At 49.2% G+C, this 24,361-nt stretch overlaps 1 protein-coding gene and 1 long non-coding RNA gene across 2 annotated transcripts in view; both read left to right on the plus strand.

Moving 5' to 3' along the window:
* LOC144116342 (uncharacterized) overlaps nt 1-24,361 on the plus strand; it is a 204,246-nt gene that overhangs the window by 91,706 nt on the left and 88,179 nt on the right. Inside the window, exon 2 of the mRNA XM_077651088.1 lies at nt 2,898-3,049. Within this exon, the coding sequence (XP_077507214.1) occupies nt 2,898-3,049 (152 nt within the window). The remainder of the gene's footprint in view (nt 1-2,897; nt 3,050-24,361) is intronic.
* Nucleotides 4,524-7,075, plus strand: LOC144116343 (uncharacterized). The gene is made up of 2 exons (XR_013311846.1): nt 4,524-4,652; nt 6,579-7,075. It is a non-coding gene; the product is annotated as an uncharacterized LOC144116343 (long non-coding RNA).

Here is a 24,361-nt window from a genome sequence, read left to right on the forward strand (position 1 = left end):
AATGGCGCCATACAGCGCGCAGATACACAATCCCAAAGGATTCTACTCGCTAAAGAAAAACCAGATACTTCCTACTCGAATACCAACCTTGTCCTCACTCATTCTGCATCCGCACCAAAAGTTTCGGCAATCTTAAAAACAACTATAATATTCTCATGCAAAGTGTTCGCCTGAAGGAAATATTCGTAGAGCCACCAAGGGCTGTTTAAAGAAGATCGAGAAATCTACGGGACATACTAACTTCTTCAAAAACTAGTCCTCCGCAACCCACAGGCTGTTACCCTTGCAACAGGAGCCGCTGTAAAATTTGTCCGCATATGACCACGTCTCAGAGCGTTAGCAGTACGGGTTCTAACTCATTTAAAAATTCAGGGTGACTTCACCTGCCATAGTGCGAACGTCATTTACCTACTCCAGTGTATCATATGTAACCTTCAGTATGTAGGCCAGACAGAAACCCCCTTTAGATTACGCTTCAATAACCACAGAGCCCATGTTAAATCCCTCCCAAACCTACCCCTATCAAGACATGTTCAGCTCCCAGGTCATTCATTTGATCACATTACAGCTACTATTCTGGAATCTGCATTTAAATCTAATCACGACCGAGAAATTAGAGAGTCTTTCCTGATCTATAAGTGTAATACAGTATCTTCTGGTTTGAACGAAAGCACGGCGAAATTGAGCACCCTACCAGTCCAAACACCCTGATATCCACCGATGTTAAGTGCTACTCTGTTCGTGCTTTTTTTTCATGTATATCACACACCGCGTTTGCGTTTAATCGCACCTGTATGTTTAACTTGCTGCTCCATCATATAGCTAAAATTTCGCTACGTTCATCTTTTTACATCACCGCACGGGTATGCTTCTTATTCTTTTCTTTTGCTCGGACAGAACAGGCAGATAGCGTCATGAGTTAATTTGGCAGGGTGTAATAAAAGCTAATACTGTTACCGTTTATGCTGCTTTATCGTGACCTGTGTTTTTAGTGACCGTATATTTTGGTGTTTTTAGAGTGTGCAACTTCTGGCTTCTGAAGTTCTTTGCTGTCGAGTAATTCTGGTTTCTCATCTTTGCACTGCAAGCATGACACGTTTAATCATCTGTCATCGCATTCTGTAGCTAAGATTGTTAACGCACTAAATGTCGCAACGTAGCCCCCCTGTTCAGCCATTGTGACCCACATTCGTGTTCTAGTCACTTGTGTGATACGTTTTTAATCTTCTGTGCATTTATGTTTGTACTTTTTTTTTCACCCTCCATCATATTCTGTGTCCTCCGTTCCTATTCTGCTATTCTGATGAAGGCCGTTCCACGGCCGAAATGTCAAATTACATTGTTTCAAACGTTGGTCTCTTTTTATTCACTACTACTGACCGTGCCAAGATGTCTTTTCTCTGAATATATATATATATATATATATATATATATATATATATATATATATATATATATATATATATATATATATATATATATATATATATATAAGGTAAAGGAAATGAGGGGTTCGTTTGACAAACATATGAAAGAAGCCAAGTCACCGAAACCAAGGTCATTTCATTTACCTTATATATATAAGGGGCTCGTTTGACAAACATATGAAGGAAGCCAGCAGTCCCCGAAACCAAGGTGCGCAGGGGAATGTTTTTTTTTAATTTGTAGAGCCAATCTATAGTAGAATATTTGATTAATCTGCGGCCTAAAGAAAAATACTTATAAAGCAGCAGAAAAAGCAACCATGCCGCCGATGGGATCCGAACCCACGACCTCCGAATATCGCGTCCGGTGCTCTACCAACTGAGCTACGGCGACGGCTGTCCAATCTGCTGCTCTCGTGGGTATTTATGTTTATTGCGTGTACGCGAACCTTGAGAGCGTTCACCAGTGCTACCCTCGACCATAGCGGCGGACGTAGCACGTCCTGTAATACTGCGAGTGTGACTTGGAACGTCATCTAACGGCGAGAGCGGAAACTGTGCGAGAACCCTCTTTTGTATACCTATGGCATCAAGACTGCCAGAACCGAGACCCTCGTTAAGCTATTAGCAGACAAGGCAAATAAAATGAGGGGCTCGTTTGACAAACATATGAACGAAGCCAACAGTCCCCGAAACCAAGGTGCACAGGGGAATGTTTATTTTTTTTTTAATTTGTAGTGCCAATCTATGGTAGAATATTACTTCGATTAATCTGCGGCCTGAAGAAAATTACTTATAAAGCAGCCGAAAAAACAACCATGCCGCCGGTGGAATCCGAACCCACGACCTCCGAATATCGCTGTAGGTGAAATAAAAGGGGGCATGTTGATATATATATATATATATATATATATATATATATATATATATATATATATATATATATATATATATATATATATATATATATATATATAAACATGCCTCTTTTTTATTTTTCTTGCAGACTATTTCCATACCTTTGACAGCGTTGCATCAGATTTATCAAACGGAGTATGGATAAAATTTGTGGAACAGCGGCTGCAACTGGAACTTATGGGGAATAAAAAATAATCAATGTGGAAACAAGTCCAGTTTCCTCGGACAAAAATTTTGAATATTAGAATATTGCAAGTTACTGTTATGATTAGCAGATTCTTACGATGCGCATCAAAATTTTGCTTTTAAGCTTTTTTCATCGCTCGCGCAGAGTACTTAAGACAGTCATAGAAAACTACTTGTGAACGTGTTATGACGACAGCAAGACCGTTAATAGAAAAAAAAAATAAAGCCCGCTGAGGGGAGATAGTAAAATCTTACAATATAGGATCCCGTTGAAATGCTTTTGTCCAGAATTGCTGTGTATGAGCAGATCAAGAGCGTAGCACCTGGCTCAGCCTTCCGCCTATGACAAGATATTGCGCGGCGCCGCAGGGGACACGGACTTCTACTTCGGCACCCGGGTGCGGTGCCACACGTGCGACGCGGACTTCACCATCGAGAAGTTCTCAGTGGACCACCCGTGCCTGGTCGGCCAGCGAGAGAGGGACGTAGCCTTCTGTAGCGTCAACTCAAACTTCTGCAAGGTACGCTGCCAAGAGAATGTTTATTATAAGTCCGCTATGGTTCCAGCGACCGCCTCCACTACTCTTAACGCCGACACGCACGGCGCTCTTCTAGCGACATTGCAGAAGAGGCGGCTCGTCTTCACACAGGCACCCAGCTGCACAAACATTCAATGTACTTCGTTCTTTGCAGGGAAAGCTAACTGCAACAAATTACAGCAAAACTGGGCTCGTGTGCACTCCCAGACACCCTTATACCGCATTTACACGGGCGACCTTAACCACAGTTTAGGCAACTACGGTTCCCTGTAACTATAGTTAGCCGCGCTCACACGGCAGACGAAACTGCAGTTACGCCACCTAACCACGGTTACCCAAACCGAGCTTGCTGACCACCGTTTGCTACCTTAACCGACAAGATGGCGGCGCCCGTGGCTGCAGCAACATCGAACGACTCGTCCTCCCAGAGTTGTGTCATTTGGCTTGATTCAACAACCGTGGCCCTGATACGCATCTGATACGGATCTGATACGGTAACACGCACAACGCTCGGATATATGTTGCGATTGTAGCGGAACTGAACGCCGTGCTACCGCCGGGACAAGGCCCATACACCAGCAAACAAGTGAAGCTGAAAATGGAAAACCCCAACAAGAAATACGGTAAGTGCGACCTTTGCCGAACGATGCTCGTGCCATCGGGTTCTTGGCGCTGTTTTCATAGTGCAGCTGAACTGCTTACGTCAGCCTCGATATGTGCGACAGTAGCATGTATTGTCGCTGGAGCAACGCATCGATTCTCTTCGCCGTCGTCGCACAGTTCTGGAGTGTCGAAGATGATCTTAAGAATGCATGGTTGAGGTAGTAAAGAATCGAGAGTAATGACCCCAGGCAGGAACAGCATACGCAGCACTTAGAATCTTCGCTCGTGCACGTGTGCACGGCGCTGCATGCAAACTTCGTCTTCCTCGTTACAGACGTGTTGGTCGTCGTTTTTATTTGCAAATCGCGAGCTGCAGCGCTGACAGCATTGCTGTACGCGTCAATATTTCTGGCCACCTGCTAGAGCAACAATGTATTAACTGAATTTCTAGATTTATTTCATATTTCTTTACCAGGCTTCACTGTGTACTAGCAGCATTTATGTAGTAGTATACACAGTTCCGTCTGGGAACGATATATAAAAGAAATAAATCTGGAAAATAACCAAGAAAGATATTGCTAGAATGACAATAGTTCAACCATAATGCACAGTCGTGGCTTCAATTGCAAAGCAGCAACTAGCAGGATGTAGTTTAGCCACATTGCAAATGTAAATTGCATGCATCAATTTCACTAGTACCTGTGCATGTGCATTAGACACATATCTATGAAATTTTATTCTTGCATTGAGAATGTGTACAGTGAAGCTTAATCCACTGAGAGAAATGCTGTAATCACAATCTTCAAATGTTTTTTTAGCAACACATTTAATAGCTCATATCATTTTTATTTGTCCAGGCAGCTGAGACGGACAGGCACTTCAACTGGGTCGCCTGGTGTCCCATGAATCTTCTACTGGCAGCTCCAGTTTCCTCGGCTGCCTTCCCATCAACGATGATGGGCGAGTCGAGGAAAGTTTAGAGGTAATTTGTGATTTATACCATTGCGTGTAATCTGTCGTTCAGATCACTTCAGAATTCTATTGCTGCTCATTTCTCAGTGCGGAACTTATAATCATTATAAAATGCTGGCCAACAATAGATAATAAAGAACGGACTCAAGCAGTTGTGTAAACCACTCCCACAAACATGGGCACTGGCCTCCATGTTTACATGTTTGCCTTGTTCTGTTGTTCTTTGTCATGAAACGTGAACCAACTAGCCAAGCAACTCCCACTGCTCGTTCATAAGTCCTTGTTTTTTTTTCTAGCAATTATACATATCGATATATACATATCGGTAGTTAGCTGGTTGTCTTTCCATATACTTAATGTTGCCATGCCAGAGCAAAGAACGCTTTGTTGTACAGGGAGTTCAATGTACATTGCTGGTTTAGGTTACGTCCTTTTTTTTCAGGTGGGAATCATATGTCAAGAGGCACACACTGCAGATGGATACGACTTAAGTCTCTGGTAAGATGAAGTTATGGTATGCACCAGAATTTTGGTGCCTTTATTTGCGTGATATATTAATATTGCTAGTGCTGTATGACAATTCATCTTTCACACCTGTGCACATGCAGCTTCACCTTCATCCTTCTCTCTTGTAGATACTCATCGTCGTCCACTGATTCCATTAGCAACTGGGCTTGAATACAGTGGAGTAACACAGCAATCTGTGGATCATAAGCTGTTATTGCGAACTGTTGTTTCTCTACAGGGACACTGAAGGGAAGTAGCAAAGTAGATAATAAATTTCTATGTGATATCTGTAATGCCCAAGTAATTCAATAAAACAGAGTGGTGGGCTAGTTGGTGATTCATACTTGGAATGAACGACAGCGTAAAAAAAGGACAACCACAGAAGAGAAACGTTCTTTGTGCAGTGTCCTCTTCTGTGGTTGTCCTTTCTTGCGCTGTCTTCGTTCCAAGTATAAGTAATATCTGTATTGTATTGCATTTTTGTCTATAAGCTCTTTGTGCATGCTTTCTGTATTTATTGCCGTTTCACATAAAATACACTCAATTGCAGGTTCAGTGCTGTCTATTCCTTCTTTCTGTATCATCCCATTTTTCGTGCAGCTTTTAAGCCTTGAATGATGAACCAACTGACCCAGCAATCCTTCCTTTGGAACCATTGGACAGATACGGGGGAGGGGGGGATTCAGAGTAAGCTACTCCCACAACCATGGGCATTAATGGCAATGGGGAGCGGAAATTGCACTTGCGTCTTCAAATCGCAGCGCCTTGTCGTGCCAGAGTTCGCACCTCACCTTCCATGTACTTCTGTTCAACTCAACCTCATCAGCTCGATTTACCCTGGGTCAACCATGCCCCACATGCTTGCAAATGTTTAACATATTGCTTGGTATTGACTTTGATCAGCTTGGAATACTGTCTTGCCCACCTGTTCATTCATTTATTTATTTGTACATACTGCAGGCCATGACTTTGGACCAAGCAGGAGGGCACACAATTATAAAAGCCATAAAACCATTAGCCGCAACAGCCACAAGTCATTTAAAGGACAAAATCCAACATTCATCACAACACCAACACTAGGAGCCGTACAAAAATCCTCCAACTCCTTCACAAAATATTTCGAGTCACATAAACCTAAAGGAAGGTGGTTGCACTCCGCAACAGTATTCAGGAAAAAACTGAACTGAACCCATGGGTTCATGTGAAAGTTGGGGCTTTAGAATGCTGATGTACATGTCTGGATCTTCATATACCTATTTAGTTATGTGCAGGAAAACAAAAATTTGAACCGCTGCCTTCTTTCCAGATTGGCCATCATAAGTTAGTGTTTTTGTAATATATTATGGAAGCGGATGATTGCATTACATTAAGACACATTTAATATCTTTTCTGAGATAACATGTTGTCTTTTATGTTTCATCATTTTCAGCTGCCAGTTGTCAATGAGGCACCACACGGCTCGGAAGTGCTCCTGTCATGGGAGGAAAGCCTGCCTGAAGGAAGCAGAAGAGACGACCTCGCACAACTTGCGGCCAGCTCCCCCATTTACAGTGCCAGTGCTGCAGTACCTGTACTGCAAAGCACAGGCAGCAGCAGCGGTGACACAAGCAGAGCCAGTGCTGGCGTAAGCAGCAGTGCCACAGCAGGGGCAAGCAGCAGTGCCGGTGCTGGCACAAGCGCCAAAAGAAGGGAACCCCAAAAGAGCCGCCACAAATGACATGGATCTGCTGTAGAGCAGCTAGTTGCCCTCCATAAAGGAGAAAGCGAGGCAGCAGCAAAGGCAGACCGCAAGGCACACAAAATGCGCAAGATAATAGTGCACCTCCAGAAGGAAGCGAATGCCATAAATGCAAGCATGGTGCAACTGCTTGCAAAATTTCTAGACAACAAAGAAAATAATGACTCGCTCAATAAAGAGTGATCAAACAGCTGGAATTTATTTGATATTACAGCATGTGATGAGATGAAAGATCTTTTACTGCTGAAAGTTTTGTATTGTGTTTTAAACATTGAATTGTATTATGTGGGCTGGCTACCGTAGTAGCTTGCAGTATTAGTTATTAACAGAGCCCATGCATACACTGCAGGGGTACACAAATGTAATAATCAAAAGTACATTGCTGCTGCTCTCGCAGTAACACTCCACCTGCTTCTCCACTCAGAACCAATGGCTGTTGCATGTTCACCAGGAACTGTTTGCTACAAGGCTGATATTTTTCTTGCAACATAACTGTTTTTTTTTGGGGGGGGGGGGGGCAAGTTATAGAACAGTGGGGAATTTGGACAACAGCAAAATAGCAATATCATGAAATTGTCCACAGAAAGCGTACTTTGGTTTAACGAGTTGGGATGGGAATGTAATGAAATTTATCACACTGTAAGTCTTTCAAAGCCCTCACCATTGGGTCACATTTACATCACATTTTTGTGTTTGCTTTGTGTGTGGATGATGTGTGCAAAAATATGAAGCTTCCACCTGTGACCGACATGATTTCGTTAGCTTCAGAATAAAGTTGAATGGCGCAACGGAACAAACACAGAGATAGAAAAAGCGCCACTGCTGTGTCTTCCTGCGTTTGTTCCTTTGTGCCATTGACCTTTATGATGAACCAACTAACGCCTCCAGCAAGTACTTCTGCTTTCAGAAGTAGGAGTGCAAGACTAAAAGCTTGTACTGCTTGACAAGGTACCAACAAGTTGCTGATTGGCAATGTGGCAAGACGATGGCCAGTTATACATGAAAATTATAAGCAAACAGCAAATAATAGAATAGCTGCCAATACGCAGACCACAAACACAACAATGAAAAAGGTAGTACAATGGCATTGAAACAGCAACATAAACAGCAGTGCTCAACAAGAATGAATCATATAAAAATGAAAAGCTCCATGCTGGCATTTTACTATCGTCTGTGAGCAAACCTGTTTGAAGAGATTTGTTTACAGGAAGTAATTAAATCTTCATTATTAGTTCATTAGAGATGGTTGCATGTAGGTGAAGGTTTGTTTGTCATAAGGAGTACTAGTAGTTGATACGAACCACTTCGTTTTGTAGTTTAACAAGAACCAATAATTAACAGCTATATAATGCAAGACTTTTTTCTGAAAGCCTGGCCACGACGGCGGCTTTTCAATGGAGGTGTAAGGCAAGACACTCGTGTACTGTGCAATGTCAGTGCATGTTAATAAACCCCCATGTGGTCGAAAATTCTGCAGCCCTTCACTACGACATCACTCATAGCCCAAGCCGCTTTGGAATGTTAAACTACATAAACCAAACCTATTTTATGAAGAACATGTAGGTTACTAAAATTACATTTATTGTAACCCTCATAACCTTCACCCCAGTAGGGAGTATGCATCATGTGCGTGCAATGGTAGCCATTGAAGTTGAGTTGAGTTGAGTGGTTGTAAGCTACCGGTGGGATTAGCCTTGCAGTTGCTGCCGGCAATTGCTCCACCGTAGCGACACTTAAATAGAAATCGCAGAAACACTGTCCGTAAAAACACAAATAGACACTCCTGAGGTCACCATGTGGAGGCCAAATCCGTGTCCTGCAGGTAAAGTAGAAGAAGGCGAGAAGCATCCCTTCTACTCGACTGGCTCCCGCGCGGGAAAACAATGTCCTGAAGAGAACTGTGAGGAACTCCTGCCTTCTTGAGGGATCCGAATAACACAGCCCGTTCCGCGTTGTACAATGTACAGCACAAGAGGTAATGTTCTATGTCACCACACACACCACACGTTGAACACAATGGTGACAACGCTAGGCCAGTCTTATACATCCACGCCGGCGTACGAGCAGAATCCGTGCGAACGCGGTGCAGCAAAGTGGCTTGGTACCTTTTGAGACCCTTGGTCACACATGGCTGATGAGGAGAGCTCCACAAAGAACTGAAGTGGCACAACACCACATCTCTGAACATTTGCTTGACTTCATGAGGGACTCTATGTACTGGAATCCCGGAGAGAGCTGTATGGGCGAGGTTGTCTGCTATCTCGTTGCCTAAGACACCTATGTGCGAGGGCACCCATTGAAAACGTATAGAGAAGCCTTTGCTATGGAGATTCTGCACCAAACGTAGGGATCTAAGACTCAAGGCATCAGTGGAGAACCCGTACTCTAACCTTTGAAGGGCAGATTTTGAATCCGTAATTATGACAGTAGGTTGAGGCGTACAACACCGTAGCTTCTTTAGAGCTGCCTCAATGGCAACGCTTTCGGCCATAGTGGAGGACACGACTTTAGTAAAACGAACAGACCAATCATACTTCAAAGACGGAATATGAAAAGCAGCTGCACTAGATCCTGTGACCTTGTCCACAGATCCGTCTGTAAAAATTTGAAGATGACTGGCATATTCGGTCTCAAGATGTTCCAGTACGAGCGAACGCATTGCCGCTAAAGGAGAATTCCGCTTAGCGCGAACGTGAGGAATTGTCAAGGAACAATCGAGGCTCGGAAAGGACCAAGGTGGCTTCAAAGTCTTAGGTCGATCTCGAAGGTCGAGACCCAGAGAACAAAGAGTATTTAAAGCCAAGTACGGCCGGGGCTCAGATCTCTTTCGAAGGCGCTGTAGAAGCGCTCTCCCGGCAACAGTCTCTCTGAGGCGGCCAATTTGCAGCAAAAGTCTTTGTGAAGCGGCTAGCCGAAGAGGTTTCGATTAACACTCATACAGTACTGCATTGTTTGGAGCAGCCTGCGGAACGCCGATAGCCCTCCTTAGTCCCATTCTGTGCAAAACCTCAAGGCGTTCCAGCTGCGATACCGAGGGGGAAATTAAAGGGAGCTGGTACATTATGCGCCTTGTCACCAGGGCATCGTGAAGCCTGATCATTGAAGCAGGATGGTTTCCCCATTGCTCACTAGCAACTCTACGAAGCACATTGAGACGTGTAGATAGTGAAGCCACAATCGAGTCCTCAGCTCGTCGCCACTGTAGACGGGAGTCAATAGCGACGCCCAAAAAACGTATGTGGTTAACCTGACGAAGGCAAGACTGATCATGGTCTATGCTCAGCCGCGCATACCGTCGTCCCCTACCTGGAAACAGGACGAAGCCAGATTTTTCCACCGAGAGAGTCAACCCAGCACCTTGAAGGTAACTTTTAACTGAAAGCACGGCCTGTCGCGCTAATAGAGCTAAGCGTTTGTGTTGATATCCGGTTAACCAAAGACGAATGTCGTCTGCATATATCGACATATGGACATGCCTACAATGTTTTTGCACTTTTGCGGGAAGACCAGCCATGACAACATTAAAGAGCATTGGGGACAGGACACTACCCTGAGGTACCCCTCGCGATACCGCCCTTTCGGAGCTCATTGTACTGCCTAACCGCACTCTAAATTTACTATCACTGAGAAATGAGTGAATGAATCTCAGAAGATAGCCCTGCACGCCTATGACCTGCAGACTATTCAGTATTGAGCTCTGGAGGACGCTATCATAAGCCTTTGATACGTCTAGGAAAATAGCTAGTGTTGAAAGTCCAAAAGCACTCTGATGTTCAATGTGGCTTATCAAGTCCAGGACGCTATCTTGCGCGCTTCAACCTGTGCGGAATCCAGTCATGCATGTTGGTAGTGCCCTTCTATCCTCAAGCCACCAATACAAACGCTTACTTGCCATCTTCTCCATGAGCTTAGCCACACACGACGTCAGCGATACAGGACGATACGAGGCCGCGTCTGTCATCTCTTTGCTGGCCTTCAGCAGTGGGACTACACAAGCCACCTTCCATGAAGGGGGAACGTCACCAGACTCCCACACTCGATTGAGATAGGTTAGGAGCATCTTCCGGTGTTCCAGAGGCAGGTTCTGTAACATTTGATTGGTAATGCCGTCAGGACCTGGTGCACAGCGACGCCGCAGGCTGCGGAGCGCTGTCTGTCGTTCTCGAAGTGTGAACGGGGCGTCCATAACAGACGGAGACATAGCAGGTAGAGCGCAGGGATGAATGCCTGGTCTGGAATTTACAAATGCATCCGCAAATTCCTCTGCCAAGCACACGAGATGTTTCTGCGTGCGCAATGCAAGCGCCTCGAAAGGTTTACTCGGACGAGAGCCACCAGCAAGACTGCCAACGACACGCCAAATTCTCGTTATCGGTGAGAAAACAGTCAAACTAGCACAAAAGGATGCCCACTGGGACCTACAGAGCTTGTTCGCATGACGTCTAATGGCAGAGTTGAGCCTGTTGAAAGTTGTCTTCAAGGCTCTGTCGTCCTTCTTCCGCAACAGTTGTCGCTCCGCCCTTCTGCGCGCTGCACAGAGGTTCCTGAGTTTTAAATCGGGAGTCGGAAAATGATCAGGTAGCTTGAGCGCCGTGGTAGCAGCCATCTTAGCATAAATCATTTTGTCTGTCACATCACCGGAAACACAGGCTAAGTGCTTCCTGTATTTGTCCCAATTAACAACATTGCAAATTTTAGGACCACGCAGATGGAAGTCGGCAGTAAACACAAATATCGGGTAGTGATCACTTCCCATTCGGTCAGCTCAAGTTGACCACTGCACACGGACGTCAGGTGAATGTAAGGTTAGGTCTATAGATGTGGGTGAGGTTGGAGGCCGAAAGAAAGTGGGACTTCCGTCATTGGACACGCACAGGTCTAAACTGTCGATGACTTCTACAAGTTGGCGTCCGCGAGGATCTGTGTTCCTGTCACCCCAGGCAGGGTGGTGGGCGTTGAAGTCACCGCAGATGATTCTGGGTGCTGGGCAGCGATCACAAAGTTGCTTTAGAAACAAAGCCATATCGACCTTCTTCCGCGGGGACACGTATACTAATGCAATGGACAGAGTTCGGAAGGCGAGCCGAATCCTCACAGCCACTACCTCAATACTGTCGGTGCAAAGATCGGTGACGTTCAAAGCCACATCAGGAATCTCCCTTCGTATGTAAAGGGCGGAACTTCCTGCGGGAAAAGACTTGATGCTGCAATTCTTGTGGGCGACGTATCCCGGCAAAGACCTCCCGCTTGGCAAGCCAGCCTCCGAGAGGGCCAGTACTGGAACACAGTTCTCTTTCAAGAACAATTTTAGTTCTGCTAATCGTCTTATAATCCCAGCGCAGTTCCATTGCATGATAAACGGCACTTTTCTAGGGTTTTTAGTTGCAACAGGTTGAAGAAAACTAGCCATCTAGGAGTTGAAGTTCTCTGCGAAGGCGGTGATCAAGGTCTCAATGGAAAGCACCAGCTGTATAAAGTTCTTCAAAGTGCCAGGCTGCATCGCTTGGCTAAATGAACGCAGGACATCAAACAAAACGCGTAGAAGGTCGGAGAGATTCCGGCATTTGAGCTCCTTATTTTGCTGCACGCACTGGCGCACCACTTCGACAAAAGACGGGGACTGGGACCCACTCTTGGCCACGGTAGCTGGTGTCTGCATCTCTTTTAAGGCAAGGGGATGTCCTCCATGTTGTCGAGTCTTGCTGTGATCTGGTCGCTGAGGAACATGGACACTTTTTGCAGAAGCAGATCGAACAGCCAACTCACCCTCGGAGGCCGTTGCCGACTTGCTCGGATCAGGTCGTGCAGCGACGTCGCTTGCTACCACGTCCCGAGCTTGCGACTCGAGCGCAGGGAACTCTTCACTTCCATGTATCGGCTTCTCAGTAGGTTGTGGTTTGGGGCACTAATGAAGGACTTGCGACGGTGTAAGGCGCTTACACGGAATGTGCAGCCACTGAAACTCGCTGGATGGTCACCTCCACAATTAGCGCAAGCAAAATCTGCCTTGCACTCTTTGTAATCATGGCCACCACCACACCGCTTGCAACGTTGATCTTTGTTGCAAACTCTCGCTACATGTCCAAAGCGTTGGCACCTGAAGCACCGGGGAGGAGTTTCAACGAACTCGTGGACTGCATGTTTGGTGAAACCAAGGTCAATTATTCCAGGGCGCTCGGTGTTGGGAGCAAACGTTAGCACAATAGAGTTTGTAGGCTTCGCTGCCCATTGTTGTTCTCCAGGCTCCACCCGGCGCATTAACCGTCGCACGTGCAGAACTCCTTGCGGTTTCAAGTAGTCAAGAAGGGCACTTTCCGAATACCACACTGGTACTCCCCTTATAACACATGTGTTAGTCATGTAGGAGTGTGGCAACCGGGCTTGAACTCGTATGCCACCGATCTGAGAGCACCGCAGAAGAATGTCTACTTGCTCTTCTGTTGAGATATATACATGAAGAGCCCCTTGCGTTGTGAAGCGACTGCGAATCGGAGCAGATCCCAGTAGTACTTTAATATCATCGAACAGCCTGATAGGGTTCTACTCTCTGAAGTCAACTCCTTTCTCTTTTGGCTGAACTATCACTGGGATGCCGACTGTCCGGTGCTTCCGATGACTCACCACTTTGAAGCCATCGTTGTCCATTTCCGCCATGTCAGCCACTTCCTCGTCAGAGGCGACGATAGTTGAGTCGTCCCCACTGAGCGATGATGACGCACTGCACTGCTGGACGTCCATGATGACTGGCAGATCCCCGCCATGTGATGCCATGGCCGCCTCCGCCCCACTGGGCTCCTTCGGATGGCGCTGTCCCTTTAAGGATACCGGCGCCGGAGCTGCCGTACCCTTCCTGTAGGGACAGTACCGCCTTAAAGACGCGGCCGTCTTCCAAGGATGGAAATAAACTAGTTAATAACTAGAAAACAAGGCAAAATTACTGAGGTGAGGTGACAACAGATCGAGCAGCGTCGTCTTCCTCTTCTTCCTCGCATGCAATATCGCCATTGAAGGTGAGCCGAACCCAGTGTCTGCTCCTTCAATAATGTGTGCGTAGCTCTGTTCAGGGCTGTTCTCTCTTGGTAGAGGTGTCCTTCTGAGCTGCTCTTGAGTTTCCCACGGACTGGGTTCTAGCTCAAGGCAAGGTGCTTGGCCAGGGTGTTCCCGATGGCCACACCTGACGTCTCTTCCCGGTTGCTTGTGCACACCGGCTGAGGCCGCCTTTCATCAGCGCTCTGCACCACACCAAAGTAGCTTGAATCACAGCGGTCACTGAGCTGCTCACAAATGTTGTACAGCACACAAGCAGCACGGATCACATAACTGACATTGTGGACGTCACACTCAAGGCCCTTCAGCACCATTCTATAGTGTGCCTTGACACGTCTAAAAGCATTTTCGACAACAGGTCTGGCACTCGGCAGCCTGCAGTTAAAGGTCTGCGAGGGGGACCCAGAGGCACCTGGAAGGGGTACAGCTTCATCAGGTGCGTCTTCAAGGGGAAAGCTTGATCACCATGAAGAATTGTGCCAACTCCCACACCTTCAATAAGCTATGTTTCTTGTCGGAACAGCTCACTAGCCAGAGTAGCTGGCAGTCGAGACTTCTGAAACAGTGCCGGGTCATTGCTCCTACCAGGGCTCCCAACATTCGTGCATAGGAACCTGTATGTGTGGTCGACGACAGAAAGTAGAGCAACACTGTACCACCCCTTTATGAATGCATTATTCAGCAGCTTCTTGCTTTGGGGGCCACACCTCGATATGACAGCCATCCACTGCACAGACGCCTTGAGAGAAACCACAGACTGCTGTGAATTTACACATGTGCTCGTGAAGCTCAGCTGGTGTTGGGAAATGCACAAATCGTGCTTCCAACTGCTCCACAAACACGCTGCAAAATTCGTGAAATATTAAATTAACTGACGCAGTGCTCACGTCAAACAAGTTGGCACCAGCCCGCTCTTCTGCTGATGTTGCGAGGCGGAACAAGCCGATCGCCACGCGTTTCTCCAGTGAAATCGCTTCCCGCATGTTGGTATCTTGCCGGCTCATGCTTCCACAAACAGCCACCATGTACCGGAATGTGCCGCGGTTGATCCGAAAGTTTTCTCGGAGTCCGCTGTCCGGAAGGTGCGGAAGCGTGGTCTCGTACCACGAGTCTGGGCGCGGGTACGCCGACAGATTTCGCTCACGGACGGACAGGTGCGCCGCCGCCAACAAAAAGAGCTTCGGCCGCCCCCGGTGTCACTTCCTCGCCTCTTCCAGCATGGCAATTTCAGCGCTCAGCGCCAGCATCTGTACGCACAGGCTTTGTAGCACTGCCTGATGCGCCACGAACGCAGCCCAAAATTGAGCGTCGCCCTCGTTCACGACAGGTCTGCTAAAGGCCAACATAGGCTTGACACACAAGACGTCCGAAGGATCTTAACTACACAAGCACAGCACTCCCTGTGAAAGAAAAGCCACGAAAATAAACAACGATAGCAGTCACGGGGAAGAGGCTAAAGTAGCAAAAGTAGAACGCGCAGTCGGCTACGAAGTCGACCTCGATCATTGTTTAGAACTTGTTTTTAGATTTCGGCTAACAACAACCACAAGCACAAAGAAAAAACTTTTTAAGCAGGCCTTAGCACAAGAAACAACGTTTTTCCTCTTATGTGTTCTTTTCAACGTAGCCCTGTTTAATAATACGCCTCAGTGGGCGACGTTTTAACTTCAATGAGGTGAGTATCACATGATCTGTTTCGTCGAACTTACCGAGATGGCTAAACTGTGTGCAAGCGCGGCGAACTGCAGTTAACTCTAACCGCGGTTAACTGCCTTAACTGCAGTTAAGCTTAACCACGGTTAAGGCTGCCCGTGTAAAGAGGGTATTAGATTGTGTGGGGGTAACGATCTCGGTCTCAATGGAGATGCCCTCGACTCAGCGTGGCCAGCTCAGCCGGGGACCAGCTACCAAGTGACAAGGGGGTTGGTCATTTGGTGCCCAGCTTTCGCCGGTCGCAAGCCAGAGAATGTGTCGGAGCCAAATGTTGACAAACAAAACAAAGTTTGTACAGCAGAGAGACGTTATAGAGGACTTCACAATCACTCGTACGAGCATATACAAAGTGATTTACAAATACAATGCACCTTGTGCAACGTAACAATAGAGAGAATACAATACAACAAAAGCCTTGCACCTAAAGTGCACTAACACACGAGACAAACAAAACAATTTTTTTTTGTTCACCGGGCACTGCGACAGTCCGACGACCTGAGGAGCACGATGGTGCCATCCCGCAGATTGGCGCTCGCTGTCTCGCTGGTCCGTTGCTGGGCGAGAGGCGTTCTTCCGGGAGTCGAGCGGGCGCGCTTCTCGGAAGCTTCAAACTGAAGGCACAGCGCACGAAGGACAGGAACTAAGAAAGAGACAACACAGCGCTGACTTAAGACTAAAATGATTTATTGCTCACAAGCAATAAATAAGCAGAAAGGAGCACAATCAACACATAGAACAGCATCAGTGATTATTGTAAAAAAAACATAACTACAAAAGCACACATTCGCACTCTACACCGTGCGGACACACGCGAATCCCCTGTCCCATAGTAACTGCCGCGCGTAATTATCACGCGATGTTATTCGCGCGCCGTTCGGGAGGTTTGCGACGGAGGGCACCCACGCCGCCCCGGCTTCCTTTCGCGCCCCGCAGCGACGCTGCCGCGGAGAGTTTCCCTCTTCGAGCGGAGAGACCTCTCCACAGCCCGGGAGAAGGCGCAGTTCTCCTGGGACCCGCTCGTCTTCTGGCGAGAGCTGTGCACACGCACAAAGGCAAATCTGCCACGGAGACCGCTGCCGTTTTCGCCCGGCCACTGCGGGCCGTGAGCGAGGAGCCACGCGAGGAACCTTCCTTCCCCACCATTTTCTGTGCCTTCCACCCCCATACGCGAGCGGAACACTCCCTCGTTGCGGCGGTTGCTTTGTTGCTAGCTGCAAATTGTATTGCTCGGGAGCAATAAACGCTCATCCGAGTAGCATACTCGTGTTTGTCCCCTCTGGCCCGAACCCGCCATGGTTGCGACTTACCGCACCGCGGGTTGGGGGTCACAGCTCTTACTGCTAGGGCTGGCACGCTGGTGCTAGAGAGCGACTACTGCTTCTAGCCCTTTGAGCGTAATTACAAGAATAACCCCCATATTATTGGCGTCCAACGTGGGGCCAGAGGTGTGACAAAACGAGCGTCTGTGTGACCGACTGCCGACACACAGGCTAGCCATGGCGGCCAGCGGGATTGACTTCCAGTCCCTGCTGTGGTTGTCCGATGTGGCATCTCAACAGCAACATATGGACACGGCAGTAACAACTACTGCTGGCGTATTCCCAAGGGCTGACGCTCGCCCCTGCGATTTAATGTCCTTTGAGCCGAGGGGTGATTCACGCGACACACTGGCTCAGACGACCGGCGACGCTAGGCACTTCTCGCCAAGTGTGTGGGGTTTAATTGGGGATATATAAATACGTTCTTCCCACTTAATCGCGTCTGCCACGGTTCAAAGCCGCCCGGTCTCCACCCCGTGGTCGCGTACGCTACCGAGCGCACGCCAACCACGGCGGGCCTTGCTCTGAGGGAACAAAGGAACGACACATTGGCTGACACAAACAGGCATTTATTGCTACAGCAACAATAACGCCAGCTAGCAACAAGATATGTTAATGATTCGAGGTCGTCCGACTCACCAGCAAGGTTCCGAGCGAATGTTCGCCCGCGCTAGGGCAAGGGATATACTCCGTGGCCGGACGGGACGAGTACGGGAGCCAGTCTTCCCGCCGCTTCCTCGCCCCGCTGGCGAAGAGTGGAGCCGCGAGCGACACGTCCGCTCGCGCCGACGGTCCCAGCCGAACCGCCTTTTGCCCTCTCCCGCGTGCGAGCAGTCTCTCGCGCTTCGACGCTGGCGCCCTCTCTCATTAGTTAAGGTAACTAACAAGGGAATGTGCTCCACCTCGGGGTGAGGCTGCTGCTGCACGGTGCATCGCGTGAAAGTCTACACAGCGGACTACAGGGCAGTTCCCCACAAGCGGTATGCCGCCAGGTAGGGAGAGCACGGCGCAACCTGCGCAGCCTTGCTCACCCCACGCGACCCCTCAGCCAGAACTTTCTGGCCAGACCAACCCCCAAGAAGCTGTGTTGCGCAACGCGTTTCGCCTCATAGAGAGCCTCACGGGTATCGTGCAGAACAACCTGCAAACATCCGCTCCAGAGGCGAGACCGAGGCTACGGGTGGACCTTCCCGGCTACGGCGGCTATCATGATCTTGTCAGTGCCAACGAGTACCTGCATCGCATGCTGAGCTACCAGCAGGCGATGGGGCTTACCGATGGCGAGCTTCTGGCGCGTGTCGTGCCAGTCTCAGACTAATCAGGCTGCCCGCTGGTTCCGCCTTCCTTACTTGCCACCGGTCAGGCACAATGGTGAAGTTCCGAGCGAGGTTTCGCGAGGAGTTCTTGCCCGCAGATTACGACCGTCGTCTGCGGCGCGAATTGGAGCTGCGTACTCAGCATCCGGACGAATCCTTGCTTGAGTACGTGAGGGCAATGGACGAACTTTATCGAATTGCAGACCCCTCAGCTCCGAACGGCGAGAAGGTAGAGCGCGTCACGTGACAAGCTCACCCTACCTTCGCAGCCTACCTACGAGGCGTGCAGTTCAGGGACTTGGACGAACTCACCTCGGCAGCCAAGCGCATACAGGCGGACATACAAGACTCCCGCTCGTATCGGCCACCACCGCCAGCGTCGCAGGCACTTGAGCCGCGATGCGCCTGGAGCGGAGACACTTTTTGCATTCGTTCCCGGGAGGCCGAAACCGTCGCATTCAGTGACGGTCAACTGAGAAACGGTTGAAAATTGTCTGACCGAGCTCTCGACCCGTACACGTATGCTATGCGGGCAGCATACGCTGCCCCTGGCCAAGGTACGCAGAATCGGGACCGACATGGACCCGAGGACGCTAGAGCAAAGGGCAACTGCGACAGTACGTCCGGCAGAGGGGAACGGTCAACCGGCGCGAGGTGACAACTGCCTCGCCCGGAAACGGCCGAACACCCTCTGCTACCGGTGCCACCAAGGAGGGCATTACGCCCGTGAATGCAGACGCGCCGTGAACCGAGAGCACGCGCTTTTGGGAAACGAACGGAGCCGCCAGTGAGCAACGCTGCACAGCCGGCGGCATCAACAGCGGTGCTCAATGAGTCGCACGAACTCCTAGCCACGCTGGCTTGTCGTTTGGAACCAACCAGCGACACGCCAATCCCGCTTATTGAGCTTACGGTTGCTCGACGTAAGTTCATGGCTTTGCTAGACACAGGAGCGAGCGCATCCATGTTTGGCTCCGAGGTATGCGAGCATTTCAGGAGAGCAAGCTGCCGGGCTAGTTGGTGATGCATGTTGTTTACTAGGCAGCGCAAAAAACGGACGAGTGAGGGAGTAGGGGACACGAGCTCGTGAACGCTCATGAACGTGTTTTTGTGCCCCTACTCCGTCCCTCGTCCGTTTTTTGCGCTTCCTAGTAAACAGTATGCGAGCATCTCCGCCGGAATGGACTACGATTGCGAGAGAGCAACCTCACTTCTATTAGCCAGCGACACAGCGCACGCGAGCGGTGCGCTATCGGTTCCCATTATTCTTTGTAGAGACTTCCTCGCCAAGACGGGCATTGTTAGTAACGTCTGCAAGGAAGGATATAGGGAGCGAGCATGTGGCACCCTGAAACCGTTCGTTACGCACCCAAAAGCGTCAGAAGCACATTCGCTTTCCGATGCTACGCTCGCAGACGTACGCAACGATGGCCCGAGAAAGCCCCTCGAAACGCATTCGGCGGGGCTACCATACCAGCTGGTCGACCGCGCCGAGAGGAAAAGCGCGGAAGGGAACTCCTCCCCTCCCATGCGACCCCCTGTCCCCACTGCGGTGGCACTCTGCGCCGCGGCGGCATGCAGGCCTTCCCAGCCGCTGCTGAACAACTCAGGCGATTGTTTTTTTAAGCGAAATTTATTGCCCCAGGGCATCAATGATGGGCGAAGGTGTGATGAAAGATGTAGTAGTGATTAAATGAATGGAAAAGGGCTAGCTGATTTGATGAAGTCCAGTAGAGAACGATGGTATGGTCCCTGCGTCCAGACAATGTATGAAGCAGGGTTGCTTGGTGAAAGACCCGCTACCTTCAGGTGCCGGATCCTTGTAGGCTTGAGAGCTGGGCAGTCCCACAGTAAGTGATGAATGTCGGCCTCAATGTCCTCGTGTTTACATATCGGACACCCTGGCCGAGGAAACAAATCTCGGTACTGAGGCCACTTCTGAGTGACGGCCGGTGTGAGGGCAACCCCAACCCGGATCCTCCTAAGCGCAACCTCCTCTGCACAGGTAAGACCGTGGGGGAGGGTTACCGCACACGGAGGGATGAGAGCACGTGTGCGGCGCCGGAGGAGTTCCTTTCTTGATGAAAGGAGAGTAAAATTATACAAATGAAGAAGCCGAGGCAGTGATGAGTCTGGATTTGCAAGGCGGGTCGCTAAATCTGCCTGGCTTTGATAGGTCAGCATATCCCGTGGGACCCACTCAATACGTACTGGCTGCGAGATGCGTTCCGCGAGCCGGTGGATGTGCTGACATATCGTTGGACAGCGGCTAACTCGTCGTAGAAACCGGACAACTTGAAGGGCGTCAGTGCGCATGGCAACGCGGGCCGCAGGGAGCATAGTTATGGCGGCCACGGAGCAGAGTGCTCCTTGAACTGCAACGAGCTCGGCACAAAAGGACGGAGGGGGTTCCGTAAGCTGAAATCTAGAGGTTTGATTCAGGGCAGGTCTGCACGGACAGTATATTGCTGTTGTTGCTTGGCAGGCTTGTATTCTTGCGTCTACGTAGAAAACAATGGATCCTTCAGGCGTGGAAAGCACGTAATGGTCCTCATAGCCTCTCGGTTCACGGCTTCAAGGCAATCCCATTGAGCTCTTGTAAGATGTTGAAACTGGGCTTGATAAACAATACGTAGCTGCAGAACTGCCCTCACCAATTGCCGTGCAACGAACGAGCCTGCGCGACCCGTTTTAGAGCAATTCTTCTAATCAAACCCAAAGTCTGAACAGCTTGCATTTTTGTTTGAGAAAGTCATGCAGTCGCTGATCCTGATTGGTGAATCATTAAGCCAAGGCTTTTTACACTCGGACTTTCCTGTAGTGGGGTGCCTGATAGACAAAGACGCTTTGGACTTGCAGCAAGTTTACGGCGTCCCAAGCGGTTGGCGACCGACGTGTATGTTGTTTTATGCACGTATAGCTAAAGTCCGATTGATGATGCGTAATTAGAGGTAACATCCAAGGCAGATTGAAGGGCAACCTACTGAGTACGGAGATCATGGTGAGTACTGCACACCGTGATGTCACCAGCGCACTGAAGAAATTTTATGTCACGGATGTCATGTAAGCGCCAAGCCAGCGGGATGAAAGCAATAATAAATAACGTCGGCGACGATACTGATCCCTGGGGCACGCCGCAGAGAGAAACATATGATCCGACCGCTTCGCCGCTGAGGCGTATTGCAAATTTTCTTCCTTTCGAAAAATGATTCGACAAAAATACGCACTCTCAGAGGGAGATGAAGCATGTGAATGGAGTTCAGAATGGCTACATGACTCATGTTGTCATATGCTTTTTCAACGTCCATTGCTAAAACGGTACGCACATTGCGGCAGCGGGTAAATGACAAAATTGCAGATGCCAACACAGCCAACCCGTCCTCGGTACCAATATATGGATGAAGGCCGATTTGTGCTGGGTGATAAAAACCGTGCTGCTCTAGCCACCATGACAATAGTGTGGCTAGCATTTTCTCCGCCAGCTTGCACAGCGTAGGAGTTAAGGAGTTTCCAAGTTTCGTAAGTTTCCAAGGTCCGTCGGAGGCTTTCCTGGTTTCGGGATAGGAATCCCGACAGCGGATTTTCAGCTCTCGGGCACGACGCCATCCAGCCATACTTTGTTTATGGTGTCTAGTAGTTGAGGGAGTGCAGCGCTACTCAGGTTCTTGTACACCTCGTACTCAATATTGTCCGGGCCGGGCGCTGTTTTTTATTTCGCATCATCTATTGCAGCCGGCAACTCAGGCATAGAGAACGGACACGCAATTCCATCTGCGTCGACATCAGACGGCATTTGATATACATGCGCTGGGATACCTGTCATATTTAAACTAGCGGCTGAAGAAAGCACAGCATCGTATTTTGGGAAAAACTTTTGCGCTGCTTCTTTGGCGAAATCATCTGGCGACAAATTAGCCGCAAAGAATGCGGTTGGTTGCTGCTGCGTCAGTCGAACGGCGACCGCGTTCCATTGTACGGAGTGTTCGCCAGAGAGAGGCATTCGAGGATTTTGCCGAAAATTATTCCCACCACGCATGCCACTGCCGCCGAGAGAGGTCGCGTTCATATTTGCGTGTCTTAGCTGTAAGATAGTGCAATCGCGTACGTGCCTGCGACGAAGTAGGGGCTGGCGCAGCAGCCAGCTCGGCTTGATGGCGTGCCGCCCACAGGTTAAGGCCGAGGTCTGGTCTGGTGTCGGTCGACCAACGTCAGTCCTGGTGGTAGTTGTAGCACTGTTGAGCGTTGTTTGTATGCGCTCAATAATGATTGGCGAAGAATCTGAAGAGAGATTGTCCAGACAGGAGCGAAAACTGTCCCAGTTGATCATAGAACATTTGTAGCGTAAAGGACGGGAATGTAAGGTGTGAAGACCGATGATGATAGGGTGATGATCACTTCCCCAGGTGTCTGGCTCCATGTGCCAGGAGAGAGTACCCGGACCCGACCACCACGTCAAGTCTGGAGTATAGAAAGCACTGCGAGTTTTACGCACTGGCCGTGTTGCTGCCCCAGGATGGTTGAGCAGCACAAACTATAGGCATCCGTGCACACGCCTGCGATGCACACGCCTGCCACGAGGGCTCGAAGAGGGATACCCCTAATCCTGGTGAAGGGCGTTAAAGTCATGTCCAACTAAAATAGGACACTTGGGATACTGCCGACGGACACTTGTTAACCAGCCAAGATTAATACGCAAGGAAGCGCCACCGGCTGGTCTAATGTAAAATGAAACGGCCACAACGGTTCCATTCTTAAATTTCGCAGCCACTGCCACTACCTCTTGATACGACGCGCACCAGTTTTCGAGAGCAAGGCGTACATGCGGAAAACGTGAGTCCACATACACCGCTGCCTTTCCCGGGGGAGCATCAGTTAGTACACGACGGTCTATCATTGAAGGAGAAGGAGACATGTAGGCACTGAAGCCTGGAATCGATGGCAAGGCGTTTGTTTCCTGTCACAACATGACCCATACCTGGAGCTTGTGAATTCGTAGTCGTGTCTTGAGCTCTCCCACCTTCGTTGAAATGCCTCTGCAGTTCCACTGCAGCACACCAGCACGACTGGAACTTGCCATTTCTAGTTACTAGCCCGAGAGCTGTAGTATCACAGACGTCAGGTTGGACAACTGGTTGATCATAAACCGGAGCCAAGAAGTCGCAGAGTTGTCCAGTGGCATTGCGGTAATCTGAGAAGAGGCGTCAGGAAATGACACTGGTAAGGGGCAGGAAGCGATGTTGCAGCGCCATTGTTAGATGTGGCGGATGATTCCGCTGCCCGTCTAAGTCGAGCGAGCAGTTCACAGTGTTGCCGGAGCTTGGTGACCTCCGCTAAAAGACGTGAGATTTGTTCGTCGACTGCGGCTCCTGAACGAATACGACGCTGTATTCACGGAGCGGCTTGGCTGCACTACGCTGGTTAGGCGCAAAATTGAGAGAGGCGACGCCGTTCCGTGGAAGTGCAATCCTCGGCCAATCAGCTTGGCTAAGAGGAAAGCGCTCGATAACGCTCTTAACGAACTTCTCGACACAGGCGTTGTGGAACGTTCAAACAGCCCCTGGGGGTTTCCAGTGGTGCTGGTGCCCAAATACGTTGGAACTACCCGCCTTTGTGTGGACTATCGACGACTTAACGAGGTGACACAGAAGGGCGTATACCCACTTCCGAGCATTCCCTCGATAGTGTCTAATGTTGGGAGCGAAATACTTCACTACGTTCGATGCCAGCAGAGGATACTTTCAGGTGGAGATGACTCCCAGAGACTGCGAGAAAACTGCTTTCACTTGTCACAGGGGACTTTTCCAGTTTACCCGAATGCCATTCGGCCTGGTCGGAGCGCCCGCGACGTACCAGCGTCTGATGGACCGTGTCCTAAGCGATGCAAGGTGGCACCATGCTCTTGCTCACCTGGATGACATTGTGGTGTATTCGGCAACGTTTGATAATCACTTACGCCATCTCAGGGATGTACTGTAAAGGCTGAGGCCAGCGGTAATCACTCTGAACCTGAGCAAGACCCAGATAGCGGCTACCCGAATAACATTGTTGGGGTTCACGCTAGACAAAGGACGCCTTCTAC

The sequence above is a fragment of the Amblyomma americanum genome, chromosome 1 (assembly GCF_052857255.1).
Source record: "Amblyomma americanum isolate KBUSLIRL-KWMA chromosome 1, ASM5285725v1, whole genome shotgun sequence".
NCBI lineage: Eukaryota > Metazoa > Arthropoda > Arachnida > Ixodida > Ixodidae > Amblyomma > Amblyomma americanum.